Source organism: Aquarana catesbeiana, linkage group LG02, assembly GCF_042186555.1.
Source record: "Aquarana catesbeiana isolate 2022-GZ linkage group LG02, ASM4218655v1, whole genome shotgun sequence".
Classification (NCBI taxonomy): domain Eukaryota; kingdom Metazoa; phylum Chordata; class Amphibia; order Anura; family Ranidae; genus Aquarana; species Aquarana catesbeiana.
Window position 1 is genome coordinate 157,456,122 of NC_133325.1, and position 17,502 is coordinate 157,473,623.

Below are 17,502 nucleotides of genomic sequence, written 5' to 3' on the forward strand. Positions count from 1 at the left end.
CACGGTGAGCCTAGTCATGCTTCTCTCCAGATGTCCCGCAAGGGCATAAGCCCTCCTGGGGGCATTAAAGCAACTACAGCAACAGAATGTAGTTGGCAGGGTTCCAAAAAGGGAGGAAGGGAGGGGCTTCTATTCACACGTTTTAGTGGTAAGAAAGCCCTCGGGAAGTCACATATTAATCCTAAACCTGAAACCCCTGAACTTATAAATTGCTTACAAAAGGTTCCGGATGGAGTCTATATTTACAGTCAGGGCGTTACTACCCCAGAACTGTTATATGGTGTCATTGGATCTCAAAGACACCTACCTCCACGTGCCTATTGCGGAAACTTTTCAAAAGTTCCTGCGCCTAGCTGTGAAGGAAGACGAAGAAACCATTCATATGCAGTTTCAGGCCCTGCCATTCGGCCTATCCTCTTCACCCCGAGTATTTACAAAGGTCATGACAGAAGCCATGGCCTTTCTGTGACTCAGGGGAGTATCAATTATTGCATACTTGAACGATCTACTCATCTTTGCAGTATCTCCAGAGTAGCTAATCAGGGATCTGGAGCTAACAAAACAAACCCTGACAGGGCTGGGATGGCTGCTGAATCTGGAAAAATCCAGTTTAATTCCAGCTCAGCAAATCTCCTATCTGGGATACCTGCTGGACTCAACACAGCTGAGAGTTTTTCTCCCAGAGGAAAAAATACTAAAGGTGGACAGAGTGGTAGCTTCCCTCCAAAACAACCAGCAGGTATCAATAAGGGCAGCAATGTCAACCCTGGGCTTACCGACTTCTCCCACCCTAGTAGTGCAGTGAACAGGCCTACACTTCTGTCCCCTGCAAGCCTTTGTTCTAAAAGTGTGGGACCACAGCCAGGAGTCATTATCCACCCGGCTTTCAATTCCCCCTCGGGTCAAAATATCCCTCTGGTGGTTGAGGAAGCAGATAAATCTTCAGTGATTACCACAGACGCAAGCGGCAGAGGCTGGGGAGCACACTTGGGTTCTAGGCTGGCACAGGGGACGTGGAAAAAAGAGGAACTCAAGAGGTCATCCAACTGGAAAGAACTAAAAGCAGTGGGAACGGCACGCGAAGCCTTCAGAGGGGAACTCCTGGGCCAAAATATCCAGGTGCATTCGAACAACTCCTCGGTCATTGCTTATATAAACAAGCAGGGTGGCACGAGGAGCGGAGTCCTGTTGAGCCTAGCAACAGAGATTCTGAGCTGGGTAGAAACCTACGCGCTTTCTCTTTCGGCAGTGTTTCTAAAGGGGGAAGAGAATATAGTGGCCGACTTCCTCAGCCGGAAACAACTGAGAGAAGGCGACTGGGTCCTCAATCAGGAAGTCTTCAACCTTATAGTCAGGAGATGGGGCCCCCCCGAGGTGGACCTATTTGCTTCAAGCAGCAATGCAAAGAACCCATGCTTCTTCGCTAAACAGATGGGAAAACGCTCTAGGAGTAGATGCCCTGTCTCAATGTTGGCACTTCAAAACTTGCTATGCCTTCCCACCTCCAGTTCTACTTCCGGCTGTATTAAGAAAATTTCAGTTAGAAAACACCTCTCTAATCTTAGTGGCTCCACACTGGCCCAAAAGGGCTTGGTTTTCGATCCTGAAGCAGTTTGCAGTGGAACCCCCCTGGCTCCTTCTGCTTCAAAAGGATCTCCTCTCACAGGGCCCAGTTCTCTGTCCCCAGGTTTACCACTGGAACATAGCAGCCTGGCTTCTAAAAACCAGGGGTTTTTCTGACCAACTAGTAGCCACCCTTCTCAATAGTAAGAAGGAGGAGACGCGCCAAATCTACCAGAAGGTTTGGGGCGCTTTAGAGAATGGTGTTTAGAGTACTCCTTTAAGGTGCAGAGTCCTATAGCAGTCTTGGAGTTTTTGCAATGCGGAGCAGATAAGGGGCTAGCCACCAGTACCCTTAAGAGCCAAGTCTCAGCACTCAGTGCGTATTTAGAGAAATCTCTGGCCACCAACCCCTGGGTGGTCAGATTTTTCAAAGCTCTAGCAAGACAAAGGCCAGTGCAGGGTCCTTCCTTCCCTAAGTGGGACCTTTCCCTGGTCTTACAGGCCCTAACAGAGCCTCCATTTGAGCCTTTAGACGATCGTACTCTAAAGGACTTAACTTACAGTGGTGACAGTGACCACTGCTAGGAGGGTCAGCGAAATTGAGGCTCTTTCAGTTATACCCCCCTTTTGTGTTATTTTTTCGGATCGTGTCGTTTTTAAGACTGATCCGGCTTTTTTTCCGAAGGTGGCTTCAAGATACCATAGAAGCCAGGAGGTAATTCTGCCCACTGTTTGCCCTAATCATTCAAGTGATAGGGAATTTAGGTTCCATACTTTTGTTTGGTGGTGCAAGGAGGGGGCAGAAGGCGTCTAGACGCACCATTGCCAGATGGCTCAGGGTAGCCATTAGCCAGGCCTACAAACTGGCAGGTAAAGAGGCTCCCATGGGAATTAAAGCACACTCTACTAGGGCTATGGCAGCTTCGCAGGCGGAAAGAGCTGGAGCAACGCCAGAGCAGATTTGCAAGGCAGCAGTATGGTCCAGTTATACCACCTTTGTGAAACATTACAGAATGGATCTGGTGTCGGCAAATGAGAAAACCTTTGGGCCCTAAAGTGGTAAGTGCTCGCCTATCCTCTCATTGTGGCTGTCCTGAAAGACGGGGAGGGAAAATTAGAGTTACGCTTACCGGTAATGTCTTTTCCAGTAGTCTTTCAGGACAGCCCTAGTTACCCACCCGAATTTTTGAGGGGGGTCTTAAAGAAGACCTAAACTCAGGCACAATAGTAATATGTGATGGTATGTTATTAACGTGTTCTTGTGTCTCCCCAGCTGACTGGGGGTGCTCTAGAAAAAATTGAGGCTGGCAGGGGGAGGTAGAAATTTATGGGGGCTGGCGCAGTGTTTCCAAAGGAAGAGGAGGAGCCAAGGTCTCTCATTGTGGCTGTCCTGAAAGACTACTGGAAAAGACGTTACCGGTAAGCGTAATTTTTTGACAATTTTTTTGTGTATGGAAAAAAAAACATAGATTGAACAAAACATGTGCCAGCTGGGATGTAGACTCAAGGGAAGAGAACCACAAAGGGTTTAAAACAGAATATATTTTCCCCATATCGCAATACCAACATCAGTACATGAAAATATCTGATCAGGTAGGTGCAGCTTTGGCATTCCACATATGTACTGCACTGTCACAATTGCTAAGTTAAATAACCAGGATATGACATTACACATAATAGTTATTTACTGATTTAAACATTAACAATATTTTGTTATACTATTGTACAAATCTGTAAAGATGTATTCTAATATGCAAATATACAGTATGTGGATCAACTGTGATTTATTTTGACAGATTGACTGTAATTTCTTAAATTTGACATCCTTTTATGTGCATTCCTCTAGGAATTAAACAGTAAAAACAGAATGCAGCTGATAAATTTGATTATTTTCTATTTACACTATAATCTCAATTCACAAGGCTTTAAAACAAGGATATGGATTTCAAATCTTTTTTAGGACTCAATTGTTACATTTTTTAGAAATAAGTATTCTTATACTGGTGTATTGGCTTTGTGAAATTAACTGCTTTTCCACACAGACCTTGAGTACGTTTTACACATAGCACTACATTTCTATTGGTTTTCTTCTTTCACAGAAGCAATATCATAAAGCTTTGCTACTTTTGCCTTTATTTTATTATTATTTATTATGAGGAAAACCTTTTGCTCTTCCCTCAAATTTATATATAAAGTATATTACAATCGAATTGACATTATGTGTAAATACATTTTATATATATATATATATATATATATATATATATATATATATATATATATATATATATATATATATATATATATATATATATATATATATATACTGTTAATCTATTCTGTGGGGGTTATTTACGAAAGGTAAATCCACTTTGCACTGCAAGTGCACTTGGAAGTGCAGTCGCTCTAAATCTAAGGGGTAGATCTGAAATGAGTGGAAGCTCTGCTGATTTTATCATCCAATCATGTGCAAGCTAAAATGCTGTTTTTTTTATTCTCCTTGCATATCCCCCTCGGATCTACAGTGACTTTACTTCCAAGTGCACTTTCAGTGCACTTTCAAGTGCACTTGCAGTGCAAAGTGGATTTGCCTTTAGTAAATAACCCCCTATGTGTTTACTTGCAAATTACTTTAGATATTTTGATTCCTAAACAAAGCAGTATTCATTGATTTCAGTTTAGAATCTGTTTCTGACATTTAAAAAATGGCAACTTCTTAGAATAAATAAATAAAACCCCTATTTGATTTTTTTTTAAATATATCTGAAACCAAAACTTTTTTCTTAATTTTGGGTAGAGTAGGGGAGGATTAAAACCACTGTGGTTCGTTTTGTTTGCCTGTGATTACGGAGATTTCCCTTCACTTTCAGCAGGAAGTAACAGGTTATCTTTCTAGTGACAGTTGTCACTAGAACAGATGTCCCCATAGACTGGTGATCAGTACAATAGGAGATAGTAAATATCCTTAACAGGGACGCAGACTGCAATAAAAAAAAATGTGTATATATGCGTATGCAAGTATGTGTGTGTATGTAGGTGTGTGTATGTTGGAAGGCAACATGGTTTAATATCATATTTCTAGAGTTTCACTTCCTGGTTGATACAGCCAGGTGGCCTAAATTGGAAGTTGCAAGTTGACCCAGCAGGGTGTTCTTAACAAGGAATCATGAATGGGAATTCATTGCAGGCCTCCTGATGGAGGTATAGGGGTAGAGGAAGACCCCTGAAGAGATGCGAATTCAAATGCCCGGTTACATAACATCAAAGGGCCAGCTGTCACTGAAGATGACCCAAGTCGGATATCTGTGACTCATTGACACAAGCCGCCCCTAGACAACACAGCATGTTTCCTGGAGGATGGACAGATATTCTTATCTCTTTCCTGATTGCATAGGTGACTAGATGGGTGTGGTGTATAGGGGGTCTGAATGAAAAGTGCTCCCGAGAGGAAGTCGCTCTTGGCTCACTTACTTCTATTAGCATCATGGCTCTCTCTTGCCATTTTGAGCCCAACTGACAATATCCAGGGGACAACCTTACGTAATGTATTATTGATGTTTTTGTATTTTATATGCTCTGTAATATTTTCCTTTAGTGTTTTATGTTAGCATTTCCTATTTTCTTGGGAAATAAATAAGATGTTGTTTTACTAAGCAGTGTATTTATTTTCATAGCTAACCTTATATCATTGCACTATCAACAGTAACATTCTCAGAGTTTTAATAGACAAGCTAACTATAGGAATAGACAAGTTAATAAGTATATGGAATAAATAGAGGGAATCCATAGCCACCACCCGGGTAATATTTATATCAATAGTTTATTTCAGTGTATATAGAAATATATATAAATATTGTAAATATTTTATTCTATCTTTTCATGTGACAACACTGAAAAAAATGACACTTTGCTACAATGTAAAGTAGTGAGTGCACAGCTTGTTTAACAGTGTAAATTTGCTGTCCACTTAAAATAGCTCAACACACAGCCATTAATGTCCAAACCGCTGACAACAAAAGTGAGTACACCCCTAAGGGAAAATGTCCAAATTGGGCCCAATTTGCCATTTTCCCTCCCCGGTGTGATGGGTCGACCAAAGAAGTTGAGTGCATGTGCTCAGCGTCATATCCAGAGGTTGTCTTTGGGAAATAGACATATGAGTGCTGCCAGCATTGCTGCAGAGGTTGAAGGGGTGGGGGGTCAGCCTGTCAGTGCTCAGACCATATGCCGCACCCTGCATCAAATTGGTCTGCATGGCTGTCATTCCAGAAGGAAGCCTATTCTAAAGATGATGCACAAGAAAGCCCGCAAACAGTTTGTTTTCTGAAGGCAAGCAAACTAAGGACATGGATTACTGGAACCATATCTTGTGGTCGGATGAGATCAAGATAAACGTATTTGGCTCAGATGGTGTCAAGCGTGTGTGGCGGCAACCAGATGAGGAATACATAGTCAAGTGTGTCTTGCCTACAGTCAAGCATGGTGGTGAGAATGTCATGGTCTGGGGCTGCATGAGTGCTGCCGACACTGGGGAGCTACAGTTCATTGAGGGAACCATGAATGCCAACATGTACTGTGACATACTGAAGCAGAGCATGATCCCCTCCCTTTGGAGACTGGGCTGCAGGGCAGTATTCATAACAACATAACAACCCCAAACACACCTCCAAAACGACCACTGCCTTGCTAAAGAAGCTGAGGGTAAAGGTAAAGGATTGGCCAAGCATATCTCGAGACCTGAACCCTATTGAGCATCTGTGGGGCATCCTAAAACCGAAGGAGGAGGAGCGCAAGGTCTCTAACATCTACAGCTCCGTGATGTCGTCAGGGGGGAGTGGAAGAGGACTCCAGTGGAAATCCTGTGAAACTCTGGTGAACTCCATGCCCAAGAGGGTTAAGGCAGTGCTGGAAAATAATGGTGCCCACACAAAATATTGACACTTTGGGCCCAATTTAGACATTTTCACTTAGGGTGTACTCACTTTTATTGCCAGCGGTTTACACACAGACATGGCTGTGTGTTGAGTTATTTTGCGGGGACAGCATGTATGCGTGTATATATATATATATATATATATATATATATATATAATATGTATATATGGGTATGGTTATGTTGTGTATGTATGTATTAGTACATGCATGTGTGGGTGCGTTTATGCATGTGCACAGGGACGTGTGTGTATATATATATATATATATATATATATATATATATATATATATATATATGTGTGTGTGTGTGTGTAGTATACAGGTGTACACATAGTGGAGTGGGTATGTATGGATGTTTACACATGCATATTTAGATGTCTCCACCATCAATTTGTTCTACCCTCTCTTTCATCTGTATTAATTTATTAAATGTTCTCACATGTTTTTATGTATTTAGAAATAGGACACCACTCCTTTTAATTGGCACGCCCATTAAAGAATAAGTATCTACACATGGAGTTCAATTTACTAATGTGTACAAACTTTCTAGAAAATGTAGATAAACATTTACATATGGTTACAATGATTCTTCCATCTGTTAGGGTCCTTTTACATGGGCGGTCCGCCTGGCGGACTTTGCTTTGCCCAGCGGGAGATCGATCCGCTGATCCCTACCAAGCAGGTGGATGACAAGTCCATCTCCGCTCACTGTGCAGAGAGGGATTTGCCAGAGCCCCGCTGTCCTTTATGGGGAGATCGGATGAAAACGAACCGCCTATCCATTTTCATCCGATCTCATTCACCAGATGGATGAAAAATAGGGTCACCATCCGTCTGGATTTCACGGACAGGATCAGATCGGATAGCAGCGGGTGTCAGCAGAAATGTCACCGCTGGCATCCGTTGCCCCATAGGAGTGAATGGAGGATCCGATCAGGTCCACCTGAAAAACTGACAGGCGGACCTGATCGGAAAGCCCATGTGAAAGGGGCCTTATTCTTCTGACACTTCAGGACTGTTCCCTGGAAATGTTCTTTCCTTTCCTAAGAGATCATTAGTGCTCTGAGTTAGACCCTGTCCCAAGCAATAGAAGCGCAGCCTTTCTCCTCATCTGTCAATCCCCAAGACCACACCACCTGTTAAACTTTTACATTTCCAGGCACCACCATCTCCCTCTTGCTGTCTCTGCTCCACAAGGCTGGCTACTGCAGAGCTGCTGATCAGTTAGTATTCCCTGACTGTTCACAGTCTTATCAGCCCCCTAACTTCTCACTTGTTTCCATCTGATCTCCTCCACTCAGTCAAATTCAAATTCAAATAAGCTTTATTGGCAGGACTACATACATGTTAGCATTGCCAAAGCAGTTAATTTTCTATAAGCAAAAGAAGGGGGGGGGGTAATATAGAGAGAAATTGGCATAAGTCCATGTAAAGGATTTTTAAGTACTCAGTCTTTCATGTCCCTCTCAGTCGGTGACACGCTGTCACATATTGGGCAGCAATTTTTACTGCTGGCTCCTCTTCTCCCAGTAGAAATTGGAGTTTCCTCTTCTCTTCTATAGAACTGAAGTCCAGGATGAGAGTGGAGAGTCTCTGGAAGCGAGTGTCCCTCACTGGTGAGTACTTTGGGCAATGTAGCAGGAAGTGGTCCTCGTGCTCCAGGACCCCCTGGTCACGTTGCTGGCACAGTCTACTCTCCCTGGGCTTGTAGGTCTGTCTGTGCCGTCCTAATTTGATTTCCAGGCTGTGGGCGCTCAGTCTGTACAGGCTCAGGGTCTGTATGTCTTTGGGGTCTTGTAGCACCTCCAGGTACAGGGTCAGTTTGTAGTCTCTCTGCAATGACTGGTAAACAGTTCGTTTTTTGGAGCTTGTTAGCTCATTTCTCCATTCTCCAACATGTTTTTCTTTGGAGTCATTGATTATGTTTTTTATTTGAGATTTTGTCAGGCCGCATTGTTGAGAGTTTGGGATAGACAAGGTGTTGATGAGTTGTTGCAGGCCACACAGCTTGGACTGGTCTTTACTGTTTTGTAGGTGGTCCCAGTATGATAGCGCCCTATTCTTTACTGCGAGAAGTAAGGGAAATCTGCCCAACTCAGACCGGCAAGCACTGTTGGAGGTGGTCCGATGTACTTGGAGGAGGTGCTTGCAGAATTCAAAGATGGAATATTTCTGTTGGGCTGGGGTCCCATTTGTATTGGTCTGGGTAGGTGACAGGACCCCAAACTTCACTGCCGTAAAGAAGAATTGGGATGATAATGCTATCAAATATTCTGAGCCAGACTCTCACTGGTGGTTTTAGGTGGTACAGCTGTCTCCTGATGGCAAAGAAGGCTCTGCATGCCTTGTCTTTTAGTGCCTCTATGGCTGGCTTGAAACTTCCTGATTTGTTAATTTCTAAGCTGAGGTATGTGTAGCTGTTAGTTTCATCAACAGTGAAGTTGTTTAATGTAAAGGAAGGGCTCTTTGTTTAGTATTTTTCTTTTGAAACACCATGATTTTTGTCTTACTTGAGTTTATTGGTAGTGCCCATGTGGCACTGTATTTCTCCAGCACTTCCAGGCTGTCTTGTAGGCCTTTCTCTGTTGTTGTCAGAAGTAGGAGGTCATCCGCATACAGAAGGAACTTCACCTCAGTGTCATGTAGAGTCAGTCCTGGTGCTGGGGCGGATTCTAGAGTTGCAGCCAGTTCACTGATATAGATGTTGAAGAGGGTTGGACTTAGGCTGCAGCCCTGTCTGACTCCTCGGGCCTGCCAGAAGTGTTTGGTCCTTTTCCCATTCATCTTTAGACTGCAGCTGTTCTGTGTATGAACTCTTGATAACCTCATATGTTTTCCCTCCTATTCCATTCTCTACTAGTTTGAGGAACAGGCCTGGGTGCCACATGGAGTAAAATGCCTTCTTAAAGTCCACAAAGCAGGTGAATACCTTTCCATGTTTTGTATTGTGGACATGGTTCTTGATGAGGCTGTGCAGGGTGTAAATGTGGTCTGTAGTGCAATGGTTTGGCATGAACCCTGCCTGACTTCTGCTGAGGATATTGTGTTGTGTCAGGAAGTTGAGGATCCATTTATTGAGGATACTGTTGAATAGTTTCCCTAGTGTGCTGCTGACACATATCCCCCTGTAGTTGGCTGGATCATACTGGTCTCCACTCTTATGGATGGGTGTTATGAGGCCTTGGTTGCATACAGTAGGGTATTAACCAACGCTCAGGACCAGATTGAGCATTTTGCATAGTGCAGCGTGTACATCTGGGGAGCCATGTTTAATCATCTCTGGCAGGATTCCATCCATCCCACTGGATTTTTTGGTTTGCAGGTTCTGGATTTTCTCCCTAATTTCTTGTGGTGTAACCGGTACATCTGGGGGTTCTGGAAGTCCTTAATTTTTTCCTCCATATCATTTAGTCTTTTGATGATGTCTTTTTGTTCTACAGTTAGAGCCTCCTCTGGAATATCTTTGTAGAGGTTCTTAAAGTAGTTGAGCCATTTTGGATGTGGAGGTTGTTTTTCCTGGGTGCTGAGCCAATATTCTTCCATATTTCCCAGAAAGAATTTTCCTGAAGTGCCTCTTCCAGCTGTTGCAGGTTTTTGGAGGTGAAGTTTTGCTTTTTCTTTTTAAGGATTTGTTTGTATTTTTTCTGTAGGGTGCCATATGTTATCCTTAGGTCAGTGTTGTCAGGGTCTCTGTGTTTGTTATTGGAGACTGACCGTAAGGTGTTCCTTAATGCTTTGCATTCTTTGTCGAACCATTTATTGGATTGTTTGTTGGATGGTTTCTTGTAGTTGGCTTTTCTCAGCTGGGCTGTTTCTGCAATGGTGTGTAGTATTTTATGGAAGTCCTTTGCTGCCTGGTTCACACCTCGTGGGCTTATCTCATAGGCGTTGTTTTGGAAGTTTTCAAGCTCTTCCTTAATGTGAGGTCTGTCAGTTACCTCTCTGTATTTTGTGGTAGACTGTTTGGACCATTTAAATGATGGTGGCAGGTTGCAGAGAGAGTGGAGTTTTGGTGATGGTTTGCTAGAAGATTTAATGTACAGCAGTAGTTGGTTGTGGTCTGACAGGTGTGTTTGTGGGGTGACTGTAAAACCATTGATGAGTGTGGGCTTCATATCTGTGATGGCATAGTCTACCACACTGCTGCCTACATGGGAGCTAAATGTGTACGTTCCTAGAGAGTCTCCTTTGGTACGGCCGTTGAGGATGTAGAGACCCAGACTGCGACACAAATTCAGCAATTTTCTTCCATTTTTGTTGGTTGTACTGTCATAGCTGTTTCTTTGTATGTGTATCGACTCATGATCGTAATTTGCATGGCCCAGTATGTACGTGTTGCCATCAGAACTTGTATAGTCCTTTTCCCTTCCTGTCCTAGCATTGAGGTCTCCACAGATGAGCACTTGCCCCAGGGATTGGAAGTGGATAACCTCACTTTGTAGGACCTCATCGGTGTCTGGTCTGAAATATGGGGACTCTGCTGGGGCAATGTATGCTGCACACAGGTAGATGTCTGACTGAGAGGTAAGGATGGAGCTGCTTATTCTTAGCCAGATGTGGCTCTCTCCTTTTTTGATTACACTGATGTTCCCTGTAGCTGCTCCTCATACCAGACTAATATTCCTCCTTAACACCGACCTTGTTTGATGTTTTTACCTTTCTGTGCGGGGACAGAGAATTCCCTATAGCCAGTAGGTACTGATGGTTCATCCTGTGCCCGGGTCCATGTTTCCAGGAGGATTTGTATGTCCATCTCACATAGTCTTTGCTTGAAATCTGGATCATTTACTTTGGATCCGAAGGCTGAAGCCTTCAGACCCTGAATGTTCAAGCTACTGATTACTAATGATGTAATTTTTTGTTTGTATATTTATATGCCTTGTAATGGGTACATTCCCTGGGGCAAATCAGGTTATGGGTGGTTGTCATTGTCTTTTTTGCTTTTTTAGCTCAGTCACATAGTTTATTGCATAATGTGCTGAGGAGGGTTCTTATCTCCTCCTTTTCTCTGCTCTGTAGAGTCTTTGAATTCTCTTGCCAGGTGACTGACCCCTTGTTTGTTCAGATGTTTGTTATAATAGAGGTGTTGGGGCATTATAGAATGGTGTTGTGCCAGGTGAATGGAAGGCTTTGACCTGGTTTTGTCTGCCAGCTCTGTGCTGATTTCTTCAATTATGCTGTTTGGTATGTCCCTCCTTGGAAGAATGGAGGACAGAATTACTTTGACCTGTGGGAATTTTTGTTGTGCAGTCTCTGTTAGTTGCAGTAATTTGTCCACGATAACGTCCTGTTGTGGAGAGTCTACCACCCTCCAGCTTCCCCCTGTCCCTCAGTTTATACAATCTCAAAGCAGATCTTATCTCATCCCCCAGCTGTCAGACCTGCATTCCTGACATACTGTAACTTCACACCTCCCTCCTGATTACCACTGGATCAGCCTGGCTGCAGGCTGCACTCACCTTCCTATCTGTCATCCCCTCCACTGCTGCACTGCTTGGTTCCATAACCATTAGTCTTCTATTAGTCTAACGTGATATCCCCCTCCAATAATTACACAAGCGCCTCAAACCTCTAATAACTGTAATCTCTCTCTAGGTCCATACAAACAGATACATTATTTTCTCTGTACTACCAATTTCATGTCCACTACAGGCCTCCTTTGCGTCTCCTGTTGTCATGTCCTACTATCCCTATACCTATTAACCCTTTAGGCCCCTTTCACACGATCGGCCCGCTCGGATCCGCCTGTCTGTTTTTCAGGCGAATCCGAGTGGGCCACCCATTGACTTCTATGGACAGACAGATGTCAGTGGAGATGTGTCCGCTGACACCCACCTGTCATCCAATCTTATTTATTTATTTATTTATTTATTTCAGGTACTTATATACGCAGCGCTTTACATATACATTGTACATTCACACCAGTCCCTACCCTCAAGGAGCTTACAATCTAAGGTCCCTAACTCACATTCATACATATTAGGGACAATTTAGACAGGATCCAATTAACCTACTAGCATGTCTTTGGAGTGTGGGAGGAAACCGGAGTACCCGGAGGAAACCCACGCAGGCACAGGGAGAACATGCAAACTCCAGGCAGGTAGTGTCGTGGTTGGGATTCGAACACTTCTTACTGCTAGGCGAAAGTGCTACCCACTGCACCACTGTGCCGCCCAATCTGACAATATCCGCTCAAAACAGACGGATGGCGAAAAGTTTGCCATCCGTCCAGCAGATTGAATAAAAATGGACAGGCAGTCCTCTTTTTTCCGATCTCCCCATAGAGAACAGCTGGGCTCTGACAGGTCCATCTCTGCACAGTGAGCAGAGACGGACCTGTCATCCGCCTGCTCAGTGGGGATCAACAGAGCATTCCCCCGCTGAGCTAGCGGAGTCCATCCAGTGGATCCGCTCCGTGTGAAAGGGGCCTTAGGCACTATTAATCTGTCCACTTCTAGGTATAAAAAGTTTTTAAATTCAACATTCTCTCTGAATTTTTTCCCACAGAATTTAACCCTCTCAAAATGTAACCATTCTTCAAGAGATACAGGTCAGTCTCATAGCCTTGTACATTTAATCTCTAATTTTACAGATATAACCACTGACCACATTCAATTTTAGGGCATGGTATGTTCCATGTCTATAGAACTTGAATATAAGGAATAGGTTTAGAAATGTTTTTTTTTTTTTTTTTTTTTACATTCATCATATTCATATGGCATTCCATTACTGTACATTAATACATATGACATTGTAATGCCCAACTGATTTGGACAGATCTTATCTTATCCTATAGTATTTGCATACATGGTTTTTATTATTTATTACTGATTACTTTTTTGTAAGCTCGTTTGTGAGTATAATTTTTCTGTTTTTATGCTGCATTAAAGTTTATCAGTGGTAATGCACTAGGTTGGTGCGCCCTCCTTCTTTTCTGTTTTTTTCTAGCTTGAATACCCATTGTTCAAAGAAGGGCTGCAAGACATTAGGCATTACCTTTTTAGGTGGTCGCACCACACGTTCGGTTCATGGACACCTGAGCGCAGGAGAGATTTTTACTGTGTTTACTGATGACTTGTCATTTGTTTTTTAACTTGAATATCTAGTGGTTCTTTTTTGTTTTTGTTTTTTTTTGTGCCCACTGCTTTTCATCTTGCATCTTTTAAAATTTAATGTGGATATGCTTTCATCCTATATATCAATCGCAATATGATTCTAAATATGATTCTAAAGACTAACTGTGGATTTTAATTTCTTTTAAAATTATTTTTAACTACACAGATGTTTTTTACTTTTTGCACTTTGTATGTATCCTATGGCCTAGCTATGAGTTTTTACTATGTATCTTTTTCTCTATATACTGCCCTGAAGAAGGGGGAGGCAATTCCCTTGAAACGCGTTGGCTCTACTTGTTTCCCTTTATCCCCAATAAATAACTATAAATATCATCAAGTGAGACCTTTCTCTTTTTGGACATCGGGCGCTCCTCTCCAATCACTTAAAGTGCAATAAAAAATGGGCAGTGATTCTATTCCCTTATCACTCTATCCAAATATTAGGAAAAGGTTTGCCTTTAGGTATACTTATAGGACATATGTCTTTTTTTATTTGGTATATTGTTTTCATAAAATCCCCCTGCTCAGATTTTATAATAAAGGTAACAAATGACCAAAAATGTGGAAAAAATGCATTTGTCACTTTAACAGCTCATAATAATCATACATATTGTGCAAAGTTTATTTGCAGATGGTGGTTGGCAAGGTGATAACTCTTTGCTGGAACTACATATTTAATATTTGTGCTTATTTTTGTATATGTTGCTATTAACTTGCTGTATATTTTAAGAAAATTTAAATTTATTGAGCAGGTGCAAACCTGAACACATTATTAATACATAGTTAAGGAGATAAAGGGGGATGTGATGTCCTATACCTAGAATTTCATGTTTTTTGGCAGTCCCAGTAGGTGCTGCGGTACCCGGTACTTATTATACAGTGTTGTTGCTTTAATCACTTTTTTTCAGATGTGAGCACTGTCACACTTTGAATGACAATTAGTCAGTCATGCAACACTGTACCAAAATTAAATTGAATTTTTTTTTTTTTTTTTAGACATATTTTTTTTTTTTGTGTGGTATTTAATCATCACTGGGGGTTTTATTTCTTGCTATATAATTGGAAAAAAATACTGAAAACCTTGAAAAAAAAGATAATCTTTTTTCATAAATTTAAGCCAAAATGTATCCTGCTACATTTCTTTAGTAAAAATAATCCAAATCAGTGTATATTATTTAGTCTGTGTGAATATTATACAGTCTACAAACTATGGTATATATCTGAAAAGTGATCAATCCTAAAGTACTGATAGCCTAATTTTTGTGAGGCCTTAAAATACAAAGACAGTACAAATAACCCCCCTCCCCCCTTTTCTGGAAAGTAGACACCCCAAAGTATTTAGTAAGAGGCATGGTGAGTTGTAATCTTTTGTCACAATTTTTTTGAAAATTAAGAAATTAAACAAAATGCATTTTTTCCCAATGAAATACAATCATTACAGAACCTGCAAAAATCACATGATTCTGCTGGACCCAGTTCTGCCACAATATAACACAGGGTCTATTTATTGGGGGAAAATGTAGCTTTTTCTCTTTGATTTCTGTTAATTCAGCTTTGATTACTCAAAGATACACTATACTGTCTCAAAAGCAGTCATGGGAAACGTGCAGTGAATGCTGTATGTGAAGGCCAAGCAACTGTTCCTTTTTTTAGAGAACTAGGTAACTATTTATTTCCAAAACAGAATGTCTCCCTTACTTTGGGTAGATTTACTGTTTTAATAGTTGTTAAAAAAAAACATGTAATAGGTTCAACATTACTCACAAAATAATAATGTCCCATAGTCTTGCTGTTGATATGCGCTGGCAATACTTCTCTTAATATATTTTTAAACAAATTATATGTGCTTGGGGTTAGCATCACAGTTTGCTTTCATACGCATGTCTTTTATTCAGTAAATCAGTGGAATGACAAAATATTTCTGCACTTTAGGAATACTTTTTTTAATGGCAAAGTGGAATAACACTGAATTTAAGGAATTTATTCTATTAGGACTAACAGACAATCCCACACTTGAGATTATTCTCTTTGTTCTTTTTTTAATTTTCTACATTGTCACTCTTCTTGGTAATATTGGCATCATTGTAGCAGTCAGACTTGATTCTCGACTCCACAGCCCTATGTATTTTTTTCTTAATAATTTATCATTTCTAGACCTTTGCTATGCCACAATTATAACCCCTAAAACGTTGGTCAATTTTCTGTCAAGATCAAAAACCATTGGTTATTATGAGTGTGCTGTACAGATGTATTTTTTTGCTGCATCTGTAACCACTGAATGCTTCTTATTGGGTGTCATGGCTTATGATCGCTATGCAGCAATATGTAGTCCACTCCTGTATTCCACTATAATGGCAAAGAAAAAATGCATACAGCTTGTAGCTGGAGCTTACACTCTGGGCTACCTCAATGCAACACTACATACAATTTGTACTTTCCAGTTGCCATTTTGTAAGACCAACAAGATTGATCACTTCTTTTGTGATGTCCCTCCTCTCCTAAAACTATCATGCACCAAGACCACCATGAATGAAATCCTGATGTTCATATTTGGAGGCTTTGCTGAGTCAAGCTCACTCACTACCATTATTGTCTCCTACAGCTATATTATATCAACTATACTTAGTATTCGCTCCAAGGAGGGAAGGAAGAAGGCATTTTCAACATGTGCCTCCCACTTATTGGCAGTTACCATATTTTACAGCACCATCCTTTTTATGTACTTAAGACCTTCCTCTAAATACACCATGAGCCAGGACAGAGTTGCTTCTGTTTTTTATAGTGTCATTATTCCCATGTTAAACCCACTTATCTATAGTTTAAGGAATAATGAAGTATCACAGGCTTTAAAGAAGATTAAAACAAAATATTGTTGTAAATAATGTCATCATAACTAATTAAAAAAAAAGTTACTGTCATATATTTTAATGTACAGTATAAACAGTATAGTGTATTATAATACAACGTTATTAATTTGTAATTCCTGTGGTTTATTAAATTGCTTTTTAAAATAGAATATATAAATTCTCAAATAAATATGATGTTATTTTTTTATTTATGTGTCTTTGTATACTTATTCCTTGGTCAGTTTTTTTGTTAACTCCATAATAAAGTGTATATGTAAAACTATATTTTTTTATACCTTCAGATTAACATTAATGAAATACACACTCACACATATTTTATGAAATAAAATATATAAATAATATATATATAAGTGTGTGTGTGATCTATCTATCTATCTATCTATATATATATATATATATATATATATATATATATATATATATATATATATATATATATATTTATTTATTTATAGCGCCGTCAATTTGCGCAGCGCTTTACATATACATTGTACATTCACATCAGTCCCTACCTTCAAGGAGCTTACAATCTAAGGTCCCTAACTCACATTCCTACATACTAGGGACAATTTAGACAGGATCCAATTAACCTACCAGCATGTCTTTATATATATATATATATATATATATATATATATATATATATATATATATATATACACACACACACAGTATCTCACAAAAGTGAGTACACCCTCACATTTTTGTAAATATTTTATTATATCTTTTCATGTGACAACACTGAAGAAATGAAACTTTGCTACAATGTAAAATAGTGAGTGTACAGCTTGTATAACAGCGTAAATTTGCTGTCCCCTCAAAATAACTCAACACATGGCCATTAATGTCTAAATTGCTAGCAACAAAAGTGAGTACACCCCTAAGTGAAAATGTCCAAATTGGGCCCAAAGTGTCAATATTTTGTGTGGTCCCCATTATTTTCCAGCACTGCCTTAACCCTCTTGGGCATGGAGTTCACCAGAGCTTCACAGGTTGCCACTGGAGTCCTCTTCCACTCCTCC

General features: G+C 40.7%; 1 protein-coding gene across 1 annotated transcript; it reads left to right on the forward strand.

The window, feature by feature from the left end:
* The first annotated feature begins 15,520 nt into the window (after positions 1–15,520).
* Positions 15,521–16,495, forward strand: LOC141129829 (olfactory receptor 5AP2-like). Its single transcript, XM_073617891.1, has one exon. The coding sequence runs from the start codon at positions 15,521–15,523 to the stop codon at positions 16,493–16,495; it is 975 nt and encodes a 324-aa protein (XP_073473992.1).
* The last annotated feature ends 1,007 nt before the right edge of the window (positions 16,496–17,502 follow it).

Bases quoted from the DNA above. Each gene is read 5' to 3' on its own strand.
- LOC141129829 (XM_073617891.1), top strand. From the start codon at position 15,521: ATGACAAAATATTTCTGCACTTTAGGAATACTTTTTTTAATGGCAAAG.